Here is a 21,658-nt window from a genome sequence, read left to right on the forward strand (position 1 = left end):
CCATTTTTTATCGTTATAAAAAAAATTATTTTATAACTTGACTGTTAGCAGAGCTATTTTCTTTATTATAATCACGGTTATGGCTTACCTTTGAAGATTAAACCAATAAAATTCGGCCCTAATCAAGAACCGTCCTTGACCAGAAGCAGCTTCAAAAATTTTCAAGATGGATAATGTGATTAGGTACTTTATGAATCCTTATCGAAGCCCAAGTAAAAATGCTCAAGGGGATTGTCTTTATTGAATTACGCACGTAAGAACAAGTTATATAAAAGAAGTTGGGTCGATTTTCAAGAAAGTCGCAGCTGACGCGTCTTCCGACTTGGATGTGTCCTCTCAAATTTGGAATAATTTAGGAAAAGTGGAACTTCGCGTAAGTACTTTTGGCATTTTTAAAAGTCCGTGTAGGAAGGATTTTGTTTATTAAATTGTAATTGTAACGTCTGTATTACTGGTTGCATAACTTTATTTAATCAGGCAACAAAACTATAGTTAATGTTGTCTTAGAATCCGACCATGTCCGTAACCGGTGACCATACCTTCGTCGCCTGGGCCGCCCAGCGCTCCGGCTACGGCGGCAACCTCACCGTGGTCGACAAGGTGCCCCCCGACATGCTGCACCTCGTCGACGCCTACTGGTACCAGTACCCGCCCATGAACCCCCTCTGGCACGGCATCCTGGGCTTCGTCATCGGCGTCCTGGGCGTCATCGCCGTCATCGGCAACGGCATGGTCATCTACATCTTCTCCTCCACCAAACCCCTGCGCACGCCCTCCAACCTCCTAGTGGTGAACCTCGCCTTCTCCGATTTCTTCATGATGTTAGCTATGTCGCCGGCCATGGTCATCAACTGCTACCACGAGACCTGGGTCCTGGGGCCGCTCATGTGCGAGCTCTACGGTATGGCGGGCTCGCTATTCGGCTGCGTGTCCATCTGGTCCATGACCATGATCGCCCTGGACAGGTACAACGTGATCGTGAAGGGGCTAAGCGCGCAGCCCTTGACTAAAAAGGGGGCCATGTTGAGGATCCTCCTGGTGTGGACGTTCTCGCTGACCTGGACGCTGGCGCCCTTCTTCGGCTGGAACAGATATGTTCCCGAGGGAAACATGACGGCGTGTGGGACGGACTACCTGACGAAGGACTGGATGAGCAGGAGCTACATCCTGGTGTACGCGGTCTGGGTGTACTTCACGCCGCTGCTGACGATCATCTACTCGTACTTTTTCATTGTTCAGGTAAGACTCATCGATTACTAAAATTTGAATTCAAACTAAAGGTGTACTTTTAGGCCGTCGCCGCCCACGAGAAGTCCATGCGAGAGCAAGCAAAAAAAATGAACGTGGCGTCCCTGAGGTCATCCGAAGCGGCCCAAACTAGCGCCGAGTGCAAACTGGCCAAGATCGCCCTCATGACGATCTCTCTCTGGTTCTTCGCCTGGACGCCATATTTGGTCACCAATTTTGCTGGAATCTTCGAAGGTGCCAAACTTAGTCCACTGTCCACCATCTGGTGCTCGCTTTTCGCTAAGGCCAACGCTGTCTACAACCCCATCGTGTACGGAATCAGGTGCGAAACCCACAGACATTTTTCTCGAGATATCAAACTTAAAACTACTACTATTTACAGCCACCCCAAGTATAGACAAGCTCTCCAGAAGAAGTTCCCCTCGCTGGTGTGCGCGGGCGAGAGCGACGACACCACATCGACTGCTTCCGGGGTGACGAACGTCACCACCGACGAAAAGCCAGCAACGGCTTAAACCCATGATCACTTCTTTATTTAAATGACTGTAAATCCGAAGAAATAAAACTTAGAACTGGTTTTTGTGGTGTTTTATTTAAAAATATCAAGGGGTTATTGGAAACCAGTATGTTTCGATTTTTCACTTCTTCGATTTTGCAATTTTTCGTTTTTTCAGTTTTTCTATTTTTTCCGATTTTTTTTTAAATAACAACCGTAAAATCGTAAAATCAAAAAATTGAAAAATCTAAAATTTAAATAACTGAAGAATTAAAATATGGAAAAAATTTAAAACAAAAAATTGTAAAATCCGAAAGTCGAAAAGCGAAAAACCGAGAAATCAAACATCCAAAACTTAACCGAGATTTTGAAAAATTCTAAAACTGAAATGACGAAACATTCAATTTTTCGGTTTTTCAATATTCTACTTTTTCTTTTTTTCAAAGTGAAATTTTTCAGTTTTTCGATTTTTCAGCTTCTAGATTTTTTTACCTATCGTGTTTTCCGTGTTTCCGTGTTAAATTTTGCAGTTTCTCGATTTTTCAGTTTTCCGTTTCTTCAATTTTTGATTTGCAATTTATATAGTTTTCGTTTCCGATTTTACCACTTTAGAATTTTCCAGTTATTCAACCTCTTCATTTATCAAATTTTTCACTTTTTCAATTTCTCGATCTTTAATTTTTCAATTTTTCGTTCTTTCTATATTACAGTTTTCCGACTTTACAATTTTGAGGGTTCAAATCATTTTTCGATTTTACGATTTTTGGGTTTTCCAATTTTTCGATTCGATTTGTTTTCTTTTCTTTCCAATTTTGACTCATTAAGATTTTCGATTTTTAGTTTTTCAATCGTTTTCTAAATTTTTCGATCTTTCCACTATATCATATTTTTCAATTTTTTAGTCCTTCGATATTTATTTTTTCATACTGTAAACAATTGTTGTTTTATATGTTCTTTTATACTCTCCTATGTTATTTTATATTTTCTGTATTATTTTCTGGGTTATGTACCTGTAGAAAATAGATTATTATTATATTTCTATTTTAAATCTTCCAAATTTTTGATTTTTGATTTTTCAATTTTACAATTTTTTGATTTTACGATTTCTTGATGTTGCGATTTCTTATCATTTCGGTTGTTATTTAAAAACAAAATCGAAAAACTGAAAAGTCAAAAATTAGAAAAATCAAAAAACTGAAAAATTGAAACATTGAAAAGTGAGAAGTCGAGAAATAAGAAACTAAAAAAAAATCGGTTAATCAAAAAATTGAGAAATCAAACACCCAAAATTTACAAAATCCGGAAATTGAAAAATCGAGAATTTGAAAAATTATAAATCTGGAATGACGAAACATTGACAGATCGAAAATTTTTAAAATCGAAAAATTGGAAAATCGAAGTCTGAAAATCGGGAATTCGAACCATCAAAAATTCAAAAAGTGAAATCAAGAAACAGAAAAGGCGAAACATCGAAATTTTGCGAAATTGAAATTGGCCAAAATGGAAAAATCAAAAATTGAAAAGTTCGAAAAATTTAAAAATCGAAAAACTGAACAACATCGAAATCTCGACAAAACGGAAAATTGAAAAATTAAAAAATTGAAAAGTCGAAAAATGGAAAAATCAAAAACCTGAAAAACGGAAAACTCAAAAAATCGAAAAACTGAAGAATTGAAAAACAGAAAAATCGAAACATTGAAAGGTCGAGAAGTCGAGATATAAGGTAATAAAAAAAAATCGATTAATCGAAAAATTGAAGAATTGAAAAATGAAGAAACCCGAAATTTAATAATCAAGAAATCGAAAATTTCAATAAAAATGAAGAAATACAAAAATTTTAATAATCAAGAAATTGAACAATCGATAAATTAAAAAATCCCATCCGTTCCGAAAGTGACGAAACAAGGGAAAGTCGAAAAATTTAAAAAGGAAAAATCGAAACATCGAAAATACAAAAAATAAACATTGAGAAATCAGGAAATAGAAAAGTAGATAAATAGAAAAATTAAGAAACTGAAATAGGCAAAATCGAAAAATTGAAATAATTGAAAATTAAAATATCGAAAAAATTAAGAATAAAAAAACTGAAAAATTGGAAAGTTGAAAAAGGAAAAACCGAGACATCAAACATCCAAAATTGAAAAAATTTGTTGTTCGACTTGCAATTTTGCAATTTTTTATTTCTTCAGTTTTATGATTTGCAGTTTTCCGTTTCAGTTTCTTATTTCCTTTATTTTTTAAATTTTTCGGTTTTTCAATATTCTAATTTTCTAATTTTTCTTTTTTCCAAAGTGAAATTTTTCAGTTTTTCGATTTTTCAATTTCTAGATTTTTTTATATTTCGTGTTTTCCGTGTTAAATTTTGCAGTTTTTTGTTTTTCAGTTTTCCGTTTCTTCAATTTTTGATTTGCAATTTATAGAGTTTTCATTTCCGATTTTACGATTTTAGAATGTTTCAATTATTCAACCTCTTCATTTATCAAAATTTTCACTTTTTCCATTTGTAAATTTTCCATTTCTCGATCTTTAATTTTTCAATTTTTCGATCTTTCTATACTACAGTTTTCCGACTTTACAATTTTGAGGATCCAAATCATTTTTCGATTTTACGATTTTTGGGTTTTCCAATTTTTCGATTCGATTTGTCTTTTTTCTTTCCAATTTTGATTCATTAATTTTTTCGATTTTCTGTTTTTCAATCTTTCCACTATATCATTTTTTTTTAATTTCAAATTTTTCTAATTTTAAATGTTGCTATTTTTGAATTTTTGATGTTTCGATTTCTAGGTTTTTCGACTTTCCGATTTTACAATTTTTTCATATTTTATCTCTTCAGTTATTTAAATTTTTGATTTTTCAATTGTTTAGTCCTTCGATATTTCCATTTTAAATTTTCCAAATTTTTCAATTTTTCAATTTTTTGATTTTACGATTTTTTGATGTTGCGATTTCTTAACATCTCGGTTGTTAGTTAAAAACAAAATCGAAAAAAATCGAAAAACTGAAAAGTCAAAAAAAAGAAAAATCAAAAACCTGAAAAATTGAAAACTTAAAAAATCGAAAAACTGAAAAATTGAAACAGTGAAAAGTCGAGAAGTCGAGAAATAAGAAACTAAAAAAAAAATCGGTTAATCAAAAATCTGAGAAATCAAGCACCCAAAATTTACGAAATCGGGAAAGTGAAAAGTCGAGATTTTGAAAAATTATAAACCTGGAATGATGAAACATTGGCAAATCGAAAATTTTTAAAATCGAAAAATTGGAAAATCGAAGTCTATAAATCGGGAAATCGAACCATCAAAAATTCAAAAAGTGAAACATCCAAAAACTAAGAAACCGAAAAGTCGGAACATCGAAATTTTGAGAAATTGAAATTGGCCAAAATGGAAAAGTCAAAAATTGAAAAATTGAAAATTTTAAAAGTCAAAAAATTGAAAAACCGATAAATCGAGAAGTAGAAAAACCGTAAGATCGAGAAACAGAAACAAAAAAACTGAAAAATCTAAAATTTAAAAATCGAAAAACTGACCAACATCGAAATCTCGACAAAACGGGAAATCGATAAATTAAAAAATTGAAAAGTCGAAAAATAGAAAAATCAAAAACCTGAAAAACCAAAAACTCAAAAAAACGAAAAACTGAAGAATTGAAAAACTGAAAAATCGAAACCTTGAAAGGTCGAGAAGTCGAGAAATAAGAAAATAAAAAAAAATCGATTAATCGAAAAGTTTTCCGTTTCTCGAAGGTCAAGAAATGGGAAAATCAAAACATCGATTAAATGAAAAATCGAAAAATTGAGAGTTCATAAAAGTCAAATTTGAAACATTAAAAAATCGAAAATTTGACAAAATGGCAATCGAAAAACAGAAAATCTAAAACCGGGAAGTCGAAAAATCAAACGATTAAGAAATCGAAACATTTGAAAAATTCGAAAACTTGGAAAAATTGAAATATCGAAGAACTGAAATGAAAAATCGAGAAATCGAAAAATCTAAAATTTTAAAAATTAAAAAATCTAAAATTTAAAAATCAAAAAGTCGAAGAATCGAAATACTGAAAAATCCCAAAACTGAAATATCGAAAAACTGAAAAATGAAAGAAAAACTGAGAATGGAAACTAAATCGGGAAACCAAAACAGTTAAAAATCGAAAAATTTAGAACCACAATTGAAAACAGAAAATCTATAACTGGGAAGTCAAAAAATCGAAAGATTAAAGCAATCGAAAAATTGAAAAATCGAAAAAGTACAAAAATCGGCCCATCGAAATCTCCAGAAGCCAAAAATCGAAAAGCCAAAGAATCAAAATACTGAAAAATCCCAAAACTGAAATATCGAAAAACTGAAAAATGGAAGACAGAAAAATCCAAAATGTGAAGTCGAAAAATTGCAACCTTCAAAAATTAAAAAATAAAAAATCAAAAACCTGAAAAATCGAAAAATTAAAGAATTGAAGAATAGGAATAGCGAAACCCTAGAAAGTCAAGAAATGGGAAAATCAAAAACATCGATTAATTGAAAAATAGAAAAAGTGACAGTTTATAAAAGTGAAATTTGAAAAATTGAAAAATCGAAAATTTGAAAAAACGACAATTGAAAAACAGAAAATCTAAAACCGGGAAGTCGAAAAATCGATTGATTAAGAAATCAAAACATTTGAACAATTCGAAAACTTGAAAAACTGAAATATCGAAGAACTGAAATGAAAAATCGAGAAATCGAAAAATCTAAAATTTTAAATATTGAAAATCAAAATACCAAAAAATTGAGAAATCGAAAAATTAAAAAGTCGACACATCGAAAAATCCAGAAATCAAAAATGAAAAAGTCGAAGAACAGAAATATTGAAAAATCTAAAACTGAAATATCGAAAAACTGAAAAATGAAAGAAAAACTGACGAATCGAAAAACTGAAAAATCTCAAAATTGAAATATCCAAAAACTGAGAATCTAAAGAATCAAAAAAGTGAAGTCGAAAAATCGAAAAATTGAAAAATCAAAAACCTGCAAAATCGTAAGATCGAAAAATTGAATAATAAGTAAACTGAAAAATCCCAAAACTGAAATATCCAAAAACTGAGAAATTAAAAAATTGAAAAATTGAGAAATCGAAAAATCAAAAAGTGAAGTTGAAAAATCGAAACCTGAAAAAACAGAAAAATTGAAAAACCAAAATCCTGAAAAATCGACAAATATGGATGTTATAAAAGTCAAACATTGAAAAATCGTAAAATTGAAGAGAAAAACTGAAAACCGAGAAATTGAAAAGTTGAGAAATTGTAAACAGTATAAGCAGCTTGTAATATTTTGGTAAATCTAGTGTCAATTTGTCGAAAGTAAAACGCGTCATTAAAAATATGACATTTTTTCTAGTTAATTTTATTCCTAACACTGTTGCCAACATAAGTCGAGGAGTCCTCAACCGTCATTTAATTTAAACTATGACGCTTCTCTATGTTCTCTGGTGCGTTTTTTCACAAATAGGTAAACATTTCACAAAATTACGAGAAGTATTTCGAGATTTTTAATGTGGTTTACGTTAGAAGTTACAAAGATAAATTTCAATTTAAGTGTTTCACATCCTCGATGTAGCGTTTAATCTCAGATAGAACGTCTGTGGTACTGTGTACACCCCCCAGGTCCGGCGTGTGTACTCTACTTGTCGTTAAAGTGTGGCAGATGGCGTCGGTGATCAGTCGGGCATGTTCGGACTTGCCAAGATGGCGCAGCATATTAACCCCCGCATTCAACATGGCTACGGGGTTGGCGATGTTTTTGCCTAGAGTAAATAATACTTAGATTACATCAAGTCGGCTCTGGCCTTTCGTGCTATAAACATTGTAGGCACGTGGTTACTCCACCTGTTCGGTAAACGAACTTTAGATTACTTTAGAAGCACAACGGTTTATGACAAGAGGGCCATGCTAGATCATACCCACGAAACTTTCTCCGGTTTGTCTCGTCGCAGACTCGAAAATGGCAATATCTTCGCCATAGTTCATACCAGAGAAGAGACCAGAGCCACCTGACAGGCCGCAGACAATATTCGAAGCGATGTTTCCGTACAGGTTCGGCATAAGGAGAACGTCGAAGTGGTGAGGGTTCCTCACCAATTTCTGGCAACACCGGTCTATGTACATGTCTTCAAATTGTATGTCGGGGTAGTGATGGGCGACGTTTTTGATGGTTTGTAGGAACATCCCGTCCGACAACTCCCTAATGAGTAAATAAAAATACAACAACATAATCCAACTACTTACAACTGCTTGCTCTTGTGCACCACCGTAATCTTCCTCCTCCCGTGTTTCCGCGCATGCTCAAACGCGAACTTCGCCAATCTCTCCGTGTTCTCCCGCGTCACGATCTTCAGACTCTCCACGACCCCGTTGACACTCTCATGTTCCAACAAAGCGTACTCTCCCTCTGTGTTCTGCCTCACGATGACCAAGTCCAAGTCGGGCCACTTCGAGTACACGTTCTTGTACGTCTTGTAATGCGTAACATACACGAACAAGTCCAACTTGGTCCGAATCATGACATTGGGAGCTATGAATCCGTCTTCGTCGATCACGCTCTTCAGGTTACCTTTAATGGCCACTCGGTTTCTTCGCACTGAAGTGATGGCATTCCTTACCAGTTCTTCGCCGGTGCCTTCTATGATTTCGAAATCGACGGGGGCTTGAGCTGTGGCGAAGATTTCCTTGACGTGGGAGGTCATTTCGGGGCCGATGCCGATTCCGGGGAGGAGTGTGACAAGATGGCGGCCGCCATAGAGAGGGAGGGGGGAGGTTTCGGGTTTAATGTGATGGGGGATTTTGTGGAAAGAGTTGGTGGTGAGTTCGGAATGGACTTGGCGGAGGTGGGTGAGACGTGGAAGGAGTCGGGAGGACATTTTAAAACTGAGATGAGGTTGGAGATAGTGGTGTGAACTTGGCTTAACCTATGATAAGGCGTTGTAAATAATAAAATTGCAATTGGGATTATCGTGTCGGTGTTAAGTCGGTTCAAAGATAAGGATGTCACTCTAAAAGTGCTAACTCTCCTTCTAGTTACTTTCCGAGTGTGATTTTCCCATTTCTCGATTTCTGAACCTTTCAATGTTTCGTTTTTTCAGTTTTCTAGTTCTTCAGTTTGTCAGGTTGTCGATTGTTCAGTTTTTCCATTTTTCAGTTTTTCTTTTATTTTTTAATATTTCGATATTTCAGTTTTGGCGCTTTTCAGTGTTTTGATTTTTCTGGTTACGATTTTTAAATTTTACATTTTTCAATTTTTCGAAATTTTATTTTTCAATTTTTCGATTTTTTATACATATTTCAATTTTCAAAATTTTCAATTTTACGATTTTTAATATTTTTGATTTTTCGGTTTTTTAATTTTTAAACTTTTCGATTTTTGCCTGCTTCAATTTCTCAGTTTTTCGACTTTTCTATTTCCTGATTTTTTGATGTTTTATTTTTTTAATTTTCGATGTTTCGATTTCTCGATTTTAAATTTTTCGACTTTCGTTTAGAAATCACTTTAGTTTGGGATTTTCAAATTTATCGATCGTTCAATTTCTTGATTATTATTAAAATTTTCGATTTCTCGATTCAATTTCCCATTTTTTTCAGTGGTTCAGGTTTACTATTTTTCAATTCCACTCTTCAGTTTGTCGATTTAGATTTTTTTTCTTTCTCGATTTCTCGACCTTACAATGTTTCCATCTTTCAATTTTTCAATTCTTCAGTTTTTCGATTTTTGAAGTTTTCCGTTTTTCAGGTTTTTGAATTTTTTTCTGTTTCTATATTTCCCGTTTTGTCGCGATTTCGATGTTAAAATTGTTCAATTTTTCAAATTTTTAAATTTTAGATGTTTCAGTTTTTTGATGTTTTTATTTCTCGATTTTACAATTTTTCCACTTCTCGGGTCTAGATTTTTCGGTTTTTCAATTTCACGACTTCTAAAATTTTTTATTTTTCGCTTTCTAAATTTTTAGATCCTTCATGTATCATTTTTTTTAATTTCAAAATTTCAATTTTTCAATTGTTAATTTTTCCATTTTGGCCAATTCCAATTTCTCAAAATTTCGATTTTTTGATATTTCTCTTTTTGAATTTTTGATATTTCGATTTACTAAAAATCGAACTTTTCGCTTTGCCAATGTTTCATCATTTCAGTTTTAGAATTTTTCAAATTCTCGATTCTCCAATTTTCCGATTCTGTTAAATTTTGGACGTTTGATTTCTAGGCTTTTGTTTTTCGACATTTCGATTTTTCAGTTTTTTGGTTCTTAATTTTTTCGATATTTTAATTTTTCAATTTAGCCTATTTCAATCTCTCAATTTTTCGATTTTTCTACTTTTCTATTTCCTGATTTCTCGATTTTTCCTTTTTAAATTTTTCGGTTTCCCTTACTTTGGTTCATCACTTCAGTTTTGGAAGTGTTGAGATTTTTTAATTTATCGATTCTTCAATTTCTTTATTATTAAAATTTTTGATTTTTTCATTTTTCGATTTCTGAATTTTTCGATTAATCCATTTTTTATTTTCTTATTTCTTGACTTCTCGACCTTTCAATGATTCGATTTCTCAGTTTTTCGATTTTTAAAGTTTCCCGTTTTTGGACTTTTCAATTTTGTGGAGATTTCAATATGGTCCAATTTTTCGATTTTTAAATTTTTGATTTTTCAGTTTTTTGATGTTTCTATGTTTAGATCTTACGGTTTTTCTACTTCTCGGTTCTAGATTTTTCGGTTTTTCAATTTTACAACTTTTCAAATTTTTGATTTTTCGCTTTTAAAATTTGTAGATCTTACAGTTTATCAGTTTTTTTTTAATTTTAAAATTTTCAATTTTTCAGTTGTTAATTTTCCCATTTTGGCCAATTTCAATTTTTTAATTTTTGGATTTTTCGACTTTCCAGTTTCTTGATTTCTCCATGCTCCAATTTTTGAATTTTTGATGTTTGGATTTCCCAATTTTTAGATTTTAAAATTTTTCGAGTTCTCAATGTTTGTCATTTTAGTTTTGGAACTTTTCAAATCCTCGATTCTTCAATTTTCCAATTTTTTCAATTTTGGATGTTTGATTTCTCGGTTTTTCGTTTTTCGATTTTCCGATTTTTGCGTTTTTTGATTCTTAATTTTTCCGATATTTGAATTTTTCAATTATTTAAATTTTAGATTTTTCGATTTATCACTACTTCGATATTTCAATTTTTCGATTTTGCCTATTTCAGTTTCTTAATTTTTCGATTTATCTACTTTTCCATTCCCTGATTTCTCGATGTTTATTTTTTGAATTTTCGATGTTTCGATTTTTCCTTTTTAAATTTTTCGACTTTCCTTTGTTTCGTCACTTCGGTTTTGGAACGGATGGGATTTTTTAATTTATCGATTGTTCAATTTCTTGATCATTAAAATGTTTGTATTTCTTGATTTTTATTAAAATTTTCTATTTCTTGATTATTAAATTTCTGGTTTCTTCATTTTTCAATTCTTCAATTTTTCTATTAATCGATTTTTTTTATTTTCTTATATCTCGACTTCTCCACCTTTCAATGTTTCGATTTTTCAGTTTTTCAATTCTTCAGTTTTTCGATTTTTTGAGTTTTCCGTTTTTCAGGTTTTTGATTTTTCTATTTTTCGACTTTTCAGTTTTCTAATTTTTCGATATCCCGTTGTATCGAGATTTCGGTGTTGTTTAGTTTTTCGATTTTTCAGTTTTTTTTATGTTTCCATTTCGCGATATTACGGTTTTTCTACTTCTCGATTTATCGGTTTTTCAATTTTATGACTTTTAAAATTTCCAATTTTTCAATTTTTGATTTTTCCATTTTGGCCACTTTCAATTTCTCAAAATTTCGATGTTTCGACTTTTCTGTTTCTTGATTTCTGGATGTTTCACTTTTTGAATTTTTGATGGTTCGATTTCCGATTTTTAGACTTCGATTTTCCAATTTTTAGATTTTAAAAATTTTCGATTTGCCAATGTTTCGTCATTTCAGATTGATCATTTTCAAATTCTCGATTTTGTAAATTTTGGGTGTTTGATTTCTCAATTTTTTCATTAACCGATTATTTTTCTTATTTCTCGACTTCTCGATTTTTCAATGTTTCAATTTTTCAGTTTTTTGATTTTTTAAGTTTTCCATTTTTCAGGTTTTTGATTTTTCTATTTATTGACTTTTCAGTTTTTCGATTTTGTTGTTAAATAACAACCGAGATATTAAGAAATCGCAACATCAAAAAATCGTAAAATCAAAAAATTGAAAAATGAAAAATCAAAAATTTGGAAAATTTAAAATAGAAATATCGAAGGACTAAAAAATTGAAAAATCAAAAATTTAAATAACTGAAGAGATAAAATATGGAAAAAATTAAAAATCAAAAAATTGTAAAAAACTGAAATGATGAAACATTTAAAAAATCGAAAAGTCGAAAAAACGAAAAATCGAAAATCTTAATGAATCAAAATTGGAAAGAAAAAAGAAATAAATCGAATCGAAAAATCGGAAAACCCAAAAATTGTAAAGTCGGAAAACTGTAATATAGAAAGATCTAAAAATTGAAAAATTAAATATCGGGAAATGGAAAATTTACAAATCGAAAAAGTGAAAAATTTGATAAATGAAGAGGTTGAATAATTGAAAAATTCTAAAATCGTAAAATCGGAAATGAAAACTATATAAATTGCAAATCAAAAACTGAAGAAACGGTAAACTGAAAAACCGAGAAACTGCAAAATTTAACACGGAAAACACGAAAGATAAAAAATCCAAGTGTAGAAAAATCAGAACGTTGAAAAATCGGAAAGTAAAAAAATTTAAAAAACGAAACGAAAAATCTCAAATTTAGAAACGCTAAAAATTGAAAAATCTAAAATTTAAAAAATCAAAAAATTCAAGAATAGAAAATATTGAAAAATCCCAAAACTGAAACATCAAAACACTGATAAATCGAAAAATCGTCAAGTCAGAAAACCGAAAATTTAAAAAACTAGGATAAAAAACTTGAAAAATCAAAAAATTGAACTGCAAAACTAAGGAACTGAGAAATCCAGTAGTCGAAATGTAGAAAAGTTGAAGAAACGAAAATTTAGAAACGCCAAAAAATTGAAAAAGTAAAAAATCGAAAAATCAAAAAATCGAAACACCAAAAAAAAACGAAAAATTGAAAAATCAAAGATTTAAAATATCGAAAAATTGAAAATGTAAAAAATCGAAAAATTGAAAAATGGAAAATATTGCAAAATCCAAAACTGAAACATCAAAACACTGATAAATCGAAAAATCGAGAAGTTGAAATATCGTCAAATGGAAAATCCGAAAATTTAAAAAATTCCAACATCAAAAACCTGAAAAATTCAAAATTTAGAAACGCCAAAAATTGAAAAATCAAAAAATCCAAAAGTTGAAAAATCTTAAAATTGAAAAAAATGGAGAAATCGAAATAAAAAAATCTAAAATTTGAAAAATCGAAAAAACCTAGAAATCGAAACACCAAACACTAGAAAAATTGAAAAATCTAAAACATAGAAATCGAAAAAATGGAGAAAGTAAAAAATCGAGATAATATCGAAGTGGAAAACTCGAAAAACTTAAAAATCCCAAAACTGAAATATCAAATAATTGATAAATCGAAAAATCGAAATATCCAGAAATCTAGAAGTCGAAAATTCATCAAGTCGAAAAACAGAAAATTAAAAACAAAAATCTGAAAATTTCAATTGAAAAGCTGCAGAATCGAGAAATTGAAAAATCGAAAATTTAAAAACGGCAAAAATGAAAAATCGAGAAATTGCTGAAACGAAAAATTGAAAAATCCTAAAACTGAAACACTGAAATATTGAAAAATCGAAGAGTCGAAAATTAAAAAAAAAATAAAAATGAAAAAATCCAAAAACCGAAAATTTAAAAAATTGAACATCAAAAGGTCGAAAAACCGAAAATTAAAAAAAAATCAAAAACCTGAAAAATTGAATTGAAAAACTGCAGAATCGAGAAATTTAAAAAGCGAAAATTTAAAAACGGCAAAAATTGAAATATCAGAAATTTGAAAAATCGAAGAATTGTAAGAAATCGAGAAATCCAAATTATTAAAAATTGTGAAATTGAGAAGTCGAAAATTTTAAAAACTGAAAAATCAAAAAATCGAATATGTAGTTCAAAAATCGAAAAGTCGCAAAATCGTCTATTCTAAAAATCGAAACTTTTAAAAATTGAAACATCAAAAAACCTAAATGTCGAAAAATCAAAAAGTTGAAAAAGCGTAAAACTGAAAGATTGGAAATTTTAAATTTTGAGTAATCGAAAAATTGAAAAGTAAAAAAAAAATAAAAAACGAAACGAAAAATCAAAACATTGAAGATGGAGATATTGAAAAATCTCAAAACTGAAGTATCAAAAAACTGATAAATTGAACAAGTGAAAAATCGAGAATACGAAAAGTGGAACAATTTAAAGTCGAAAAATCGAAAAGTTAAAGCGAAAAATCGAAAATTTAGAGACGCCAAAAATTAAAAAATTCTAAAACTGAAACATTGAAAAATTGAGAAGTTGAAAATTTAAATAACTGAAAAATCAAATCGAATAGTTTAAAAATCGAAACAGCAAAAATCTAAATGTAGAAAAATCAAAACGTTGAAAAATCGGAAAGTAAAAAAAATTTTAAAAACATTGAAAAATCGAAAAATTTAAAGTCGAAATATTGAAAAGATGAAGAAACGAAAAATCTAAAATTAAGAAACGCCAAAAATTGAAAAATCTAAAATTTAAAAAATCAAAAAATTCAATATTGATAAATCCAAAACTGAAACATCAAAACACTGATAAATCGAAAAATCGTCAACTCGGAAAACCGAAAATTTAAAAAACTAGGATAAAAAACCCGAAAAGTAAAAAAATTGAACACGAAAAATAAAGAACTGAGAAATCCAGCAGTCGAAATGCTGAAAAGTTGAAGAAACGAAAATCTAGAAACGTCAAAAAATGAAAATCGTAAAATTGAAAAATCGAAACATTAAGAAATCGAAAAATGGAAAATATTGAAAAATTCTAAAACTGAAATATTTTTAAATTGAAAAATCGAGAAATCGAAAAGTCGAAAATTCGAAAAACCGAAAATTTAAAAAATTGAAAAATCAAAAATTCGAAACACCAAAAAACGAAGAATTGAAGAATGGAAGATATTGAAAAATCTCAAAACTGAAACATCAAAACACTGATCAATCGAAAAATCGTCAAATCGAAAATCCGAAAATTTAAAAAACTCCAAGATCAAAAACCTGAAAAATCGAAAATTTAGAAACGATAAAAATTGAAAATTAAAAAAAAATGGAGAAATCTAAACATAAATAAATAATTTAAAATCTAAAATTTTAATAATCGAAAAATTGAAAAACTAGAAAATCGAAAAGAAAAATCGAAAATTTGAAGAATGGAAAATATTCAAAAATCCCAAAACTGAAACATCAAAAAATTGACAAATTGAGAAATCGAAAAATCGTCAATTCGAAAAACCGAAAAATTAGATTGACAAACTGATTAATCGAGAAGTCGAAAATTTAGAAACTCCAAAAACTGATAAGTAAATCGATAAAATGAATAATTTAAAAATCGAAAAATCCCAAAATAAAACATTGAAAAATTGAGAATTTGAAAAGTCGAAAAAATTGAACTGAAAAATCGAGCAGTTAAAAAATCGGGAAATGGGAAAATCAAAAATTTGAAAAATCGAGAAGCCGAAAAACGGAAAAGTTGAAAACTTGAAAAATCGAAATTTTAGAAACTCCAAAAATCGAAGCATTAAAGAGTGGCAAAATTGAAACTTTGGAAAATTGAGAAATCGAAATCCATAAAATCGAAAAATTGAATTGAAAAATTGCTAAATCAATAAAATCGAGAAATCGATAAGTCAAAAAATCGAAAATTTAGAAACGCAAAAATTCAAAAATCGTAATTTCAGAAATCGAAAAATTAAAAAATCTGGAAATCGAAAATTTGAAAAATGGAAAAATTGAAAATCCCAAAACCCAAACATTGAAAAATCGAAAAACCGTCAAGTTGAAATATCGAAAAACTAAAAATTCAAAAACCTGAAAGATCGAAAAATTAAAAAACAGAAAAATCGAGCAATGAGAAAATAAAAAAATCGAAAACTCTAGAAATTGAAAATTCAAAAATGCCAAAAATTGAAAAACCGAAAAATCGAAAAATTCATGAAGCGAAAAATTGAAAAATTCCAAAACTGAAACACTGAAAATTGAGAAATCGAAAAGACGAAAAATCAAAATACAGAAAATTTAAATAATTTGAAAAATTAAAAAATGGAAAAATCAAAAAATCTAAAATTTAGAAACGCCAAAAAATGAAAATCGGAAAATTGAGAAATCGAAATATCAAAAATCTAAAAAATTGAAAGATTTTAAACTGAAAAAATAAAAAATGGAAACGAAAAATTGAAGAATAGAAAATATTGAAAAATCCCTAAAACTGAAATATCAAAACATTGATAAATCGAAAAATTTAAATAATAGAGAAATCTAGAAGTCGAAAAACCGAAAATTAAAAAAAAATTATCAAAAACCTGAAAAATTTACTATTAATAGAACGTAGGCTGTTAAAACAAAGTTTTATTTCATGTCATTCGACACAATCAGTCTTATCTTAGCAAGTACTAGCCCCGCCCACCCACCCTTTATTTTCTTAGAGAATATGTCATTTAACAAAATCGGTCTTATCTTAGCAGACACTACTCATTCAAAGGATTTTATTTCTGTTGAATCCACCTTTCAGACTAGATAAAATGAGTCACTGAAATGGAGGCGGGGTGGGTGGGCGTCGTTAAATATATGCTCTTCGAGTATTTTTTTCGATGCTGGGAAAGGTAAAAAAAATACCGGTTTACACTTCAATAATAATTTCTTGATAAAATTTATTCATATACATATTTTTCTTTACATCAAGTCTACAATATTACTTAATAATCTCTTCACTGTCTGCACTGCACGCACGTCTGTCCCCAACTTAATATCAACTCTCGTAGGTAATAAATAAACCAAAGTGGTGGGGATAGTGAAGAAATACCTATAAACACGATATTATCAAAATAACTAAATAGTCAAATCACATCGGTTATAAAGAAAAATAACAGGATTCTTGCAAGGCCCACTACTTTGGATTAGAGCTTGAAGCAGGCATATAGTGTTGACTTTGCGACTGAGGAGGTCCGTTGTGTATGAGAGTGTGCGACGACGTCGCAACATTCGGGGGAAAGCTCGGATGTACCATGGTGCCATAACTGTGTCCTCTGAAACACACCCAAAATTCGGTCACCACGAAACAGATAAGACGGTTTTTACCTCCTCTCGTCGGGCATCTGCTGCATCATGAAGGGCCCCATCCCCGAAAAATTGAAAAGTGGAAAAAGTAAAAAATCGAGATATCGAAGTGGAAAACTCGAAAAATTTAAAAATCCCAAAACTGAAATATCAAAAAATTGATAAATCGAAAAGTTGAAATATCAAGAAATCTAGAAGTCGAAAATTCATCAAGTCGAAAAACCGAAAATTAAAAACAAAAACCTGAAAAATTCAATTGAAAAATTGCAGAATCGAGAAATTTAAAAATCAAAAATTTTAAAACGGCAAAAATGAAAAATCGAGAAATCGCTGAAACGAAAAATTGAAAAATCCTAAAACTGAAAAATCGAAGTCGAAAATTAAAAAAATTTAAAAATGAAAAAATCGAAAAAGCGAAAATTTAAAAAATTGAAACATCAAAAGGTCGAAAAACCGAAAATTACAAAAAAATTATCAAATACCTGAAAAATTGAATTAAAAAACTGCAGAATCGAGAAATTTAAAAATCGAAAATTTAAAAATGGCAAAAATTGAAATTATCAGAAATTTGAAAAATCGAAGAATTGTAAAAAATCGATAAATCCAAATTATGAAAAGTTGAGAAATTGATGAAACAAAAAATTGAAAATTCCCAAAACTGAAACATTGAAATATTGAAAAATTGAGAAGTCCAAAATTTAAAAATCTGAAAAATCAAAAAATCGAATATGTAGTCCAAAAATCGAAAAGTCGAAAAATCGTCTAGTCTAAAAATCGAAAAACCTAAACATTTGAAAATTGAAACATCAAAAAACCTGAATGTCGAAAAATCAAAAAGTTGAAAAAGCGTAAAACTGAAAGATTGAAAATTTCAAAATTTGAGTAATCGAAAAACTGAAAAGTAAAAAAAATTAAAAACCAAACGAAAAATCAAAATATTGAAGATGGAAATATTGAAAAATCTCAAAATTGAAGTATCAAAAAACTGATAAACTGAAAAAGTGAAAAGTCGAAAAATCGAAAAGTTAAAGCGAAAAATCGAAAATTTAGAAATGCCAAAAATTGAAAAATCCTAAAACTGAAACATCAAAACTCTGATAAATCGAAAAATCGACAAGTCGAAATATCGTCAAATGGAAAATCCGAAAATTTAAAAAACTCCAATATCAAAAACCTGAAAAATTGAAAATTTAGAAACGCCCAAAAATTGAAAAATCAAAAAATCTAAAAGTTGAAAAATCTTAAAATTGAAAAAATGGAGAAATCGAAACAAAAAAATCCTAAATTTGGAAAATCTAAAATTTTAAAAATCGAAACACCAAACACTAGAAAAATCGAAAAATTGAAAGGTGGAAAAAGTAAAAAATCCAGATATCGAAAAGTGGAAAACTCGAAAAATTTAAAAATCCCAAAACTGAAATATCAAAAAATTGAAATATAGAGAAATCTTGAAGTCGAAAATTCATCAAGCCGAAAAACCGAAAATTAAAAACAAAAACCTGAAAAATTCAATTGAAAAACTGCAGAATCGAGAAATTGAAAAATCGAAAATTGCTGAAACGAAAAATTGAAAAATCCTAAAACTGAAACACTGAAATATTGAAAAATCGAAGTCGAAAATTAAAAAAATTTAAAAATGAAAAAATCGAACAAGCGAAAATTTAAAAAATTGAAACATCAAAAGGTCGTAAAACCGAAAATTAAAAAAAAAATTAATCAAAAACCTGAAAAATTGAATTAAAAAACTGCAGAATCGAGAAATTTAAAAATGGAAAATTTAAAAATGGCAAAAATTGAAATATCAGAAATTTGAAAAATCGAAGAATTGTAAAAAATCGAGAAATCCAAATTATGAAAAATTGAGAAATTGATGAAACAAAAAATTGAAAATTCCCAAAACTGAAACATTGAAATAGTGAAAAATTGGGAAGTCGAAAATTTAAAAAACTGAAAAATAAATCAAAAAATCGAATATGTAGTTCAAAAATCGAAAAATCGTCAAGTCTAAAAATCGAAAAACCGAAAATTTTGAAAATTGAACATCAAAAAACCTGAATGCCGAAAAATCAAAAAGTTGAAAAAACGTAAAACTGAAAGATTAAAAATTTCAAAATTTGAGTAATCGAAAAATTGAAAAGTAAAAAAAATTAAAAAACGAAACGAAAAATCATTGAGATGGAAATACATATTGAAAAATCTCAAAACTGAAGTATCAAAGAACTGATAAATTGAAAAAATGAAAAATCGAGAATACGAAAAGTCGAAAAATCGAAAAGTTAAAGCGAAAAATCGAAAATTTTGAAATACCAAAAATTGAAAAAAACCTGAGATTGAAACATTGAAATATTGAAAAATTGAGAAGTTGAAAATTTAAATAACTGAAAAATAAAAAAATCGAATAGTTCAAAAATCGAAAAGTCGAAAAATCGAAAAACCGAAAATTTAAAAAATTGAAACACCAAAAAATCTAAATGTAGAAAAATCAAAACGTTGAACAATCGTAAAACTGAAAAATTGAAAATTACAAAATTTGAGTAATCGAAAAATAGAAAAGTAAAAAAATTTAAAAGACGAAACGAAAATTCGAAAAATTTAAAGTCAAAATATTGAAAAGATGAAGAAACGAAAAATGTAAAATTTAGAAACGCCAAAAATTGAGAATCGTAAAATTGAAAAATCGAAACATTAAGAAATCGAAAAATTGAAAACGTAAAAAATCGAAAAATTGAAGAATGGAAAATATTGAAAAATCCCAAAACTGAAATATTTTTAAATTGAAAAATCAAAAAATCGAAACACCAAAAAAAAAACGAAAAATTGAAAAATCAAAGATTTAAAAAATCTAAAAATCCAAAACTGAAACATCAACATTGATAAATCGAAAAATCGAGAAGTCGAAATATCGTCAAATGGAAAATCCGAAAATTTAAAAAACTCCAAGATCAAAAACCTGAAAAATTGAAAATTTAGAAACGCCAAAAATTGAAAAATCTAAAATCTAAAAGTTGAAAAATCTAAAATTTTAAAAATCGAAAAAACATAGTAGAAATCGAAAAATTGAAAAGTGGAAAAAGTAAAAAATCGAGATATCGAAAAGTGGAAAACCCGAAAAATTTAAAAATCCCAAAAGTGAAATGTCAAAACTAGAAGTCGAAAATTCATCAAGTCGAAAAACCGAAAATTAAAAAAAAAATTAAAAACAAAAACCTGAAAAATTCAATAGAAAAACTGCAGAATCGAGAAATTGAAAAATCGAAATTTTAAAAACGGCAAAAATGAAAAATCCAGAAATTGCTGAAACGAAAAATTGAAAAAATTATAAATAGAAAAAATCGACACACTATTACAATCTAAAAAATTGAAGCATCAAAAGGTCGAAAAACCGAAAATTAAAAAAAAATTAATCAAGAACCTGAAAAATTGAATTGAAAAGCAGCAGAATCGAGAAATTTAAAAATCGAAAATTTAAAAACGGCCAAAATTGAAATATCAGAAATTTGAAAAATCAAAAAACCTGAATGTCGAAAAATCAAAAAGTTGAAAAATTGAAAATATCAAAATTTGAGTAATCGAAAAATTGAAAATTAAAAAAAAATTGAAAAACGAAACGAAAAATCAAAACATTGAAGATGGAAATATTGAAAAAAATCTCAGTACTGAAGCATCAAAAAACTGATAAATTGTAAAATCGAGAATACGAAAAGTCGAAAAATCGAAAAGTTAAAAGCGAAAAATCGAGAATTTAGAAACGCCAAAAAGTCGAAAAACCGAAAATTAAAAAAAAAAACAAAAACCTGAAAAATTCAATTGAAAAACTGCAGAATCGAGAAATTGAAAAATCGAAAATTTAAAAACGGCAAAAATGAAAAATCGAGGTAAATTGCTGAAACGAAAAATTGAAAAATCCCAAAACTGAAACACTGAAATATTGAAAAATCGAAGAGTCGAAAATTAAAAAAATTTAAAAATGAAAAAATCGAAAAACCGAAAATTAAAAAAATTGACACATCAAAAAACCTAAATGTCGAAAAATAAAAAAGTTAGTTGAAAAACCGTAAAACTGAAAGATTGAATATTTCAAAATTTGAGTAATCGAAAAATTGAAAACTACAAAAAATGTAAAAACGAAACGAAAAATGAAAACATTGAAGATGGAAATATTGAAAAATCTCAAAACTGAAGTATCAAAAAACTGATAAATTGAAAAAGTGAAAAATCGAGAATACGAAAAGTTGAAAATTCAAAAAGTTAAAGCGAAAAATCGAAAATTTAGAAACGCCAAAAATTAAAAAATCCTAAATTTGAAACATTGAAATATTGAAAAATTGAGAAGTTGAAAATTTAAACAACTGAAAAATCAAAAAATCGAAAAATCGAAAAACCAAAAATTAAAAAAATTGAAACACTGAAAAATCTAAATGTAGAAAAATCAAAACGTTGAAAATCGTAAAACTGAAAAATTGAAAATTCCAAAATTTGAGTAATCGAAAAATAGAAAAGTAAAAACCTTTAAAAAACGAAACGAAAAATCGAAAAATTTAAAGTCGAAATACTGAAAAGATGAAGAAACGAAAAATCTAAAATTGAGAAACGCTAA

The 21,658-nt window shown here is 28.8% G+C and overlaps 2 protein-coding genes and 1 long non-coding RNA gene across 3 annotated transcripts; 1 reads left to right on the forward strand and 2 right to left on the reverse strand.

The window, feature by feature from the left end:
- The first annotated feature begins 218 nt into the window (after positions 1 to 218).
- Positions 219 to 1,822, forward strand: LOC135131004 (rhodopsin-like). The gene is made up of 4 exons (XM_064058497.1): positions 219 to 373; positions 508 to 1,239; positions 1,293 to 1,570; positions 1,631 to 1,822. Exons 2-4 carry the CDS (start codon positions 517 to 519, stop codon positions 1,761 to 1,763), a joined length of 1,134 nt encoding a protein of 377 aa, XP_063914567.1. The 5' UTR covers positions 219 to 373; positions 508 to 516; the 3' UTR covers positions 1,764 to 1,822.
- A 5,431-nt stretch (positions 1,823 to 7,253) lies between these two features.
- Positions 7,254 to 8,657, reverse strand: LOC135130870 (isocitrate dehydrogenase [NAD] subunit gamma, mitochondrial-like). The gene is made up of 3 exons (XM_064058317.1): positions 8,004 to 8,657; positions 7,679 to 7,959; positions 7,254 to 7,522 (listed from the first exon to the last, which is right to left on the reverse strand). The coding sequence occupies exons 1-3, from the start codon at positions 8,633 to 8,635 to the stop codon at positions 7,305 to 7,307; spliced, it is 1,131 nt and encodes a 376-aa protein (XP_063914387.1). The 5' UTR covers positions 8,636 to 8,657; the 3' UTR covers positions 7,254 to 7,304.
- Positions 8,658 to 16,623: 7,966 nt separating this feature from the next.
- On the reverse strand, positions 16,624 to 17,139 carry LOC135131011 (uncharacterized). The gene is made up of 2 exons (XR_010280859.1): positions 17,083 to 17,139; positions 16,624 to 17,030 (listed from the first exon to the last, which is right to left on the reverse strand). It is a non-coding gene; the product is annotated as an uncharacterized LOC135131011 (long non-coding RNA).
- Positions 17,140 to 21,658: the final 4,519 nt, after the last annotated feature.

Source organism: Zophobas morio, unplaced genomic scaffold (genome assembly GCF_036711695.1).
Source record: "Zophobas morio isolate AGI-343-1 ecotype UQ-CSIRO unplaced genomic scaffold, CSIRO_AGI_Zmor_V1 ptg000018l, whole genome shotgun sequence".
Lineage (NCBI taxonomy): Eukaryota > Metazoa > Arthropoda > Insecta > Coleoptera > Tenebrionidae > Zophobas > Zophobas morio.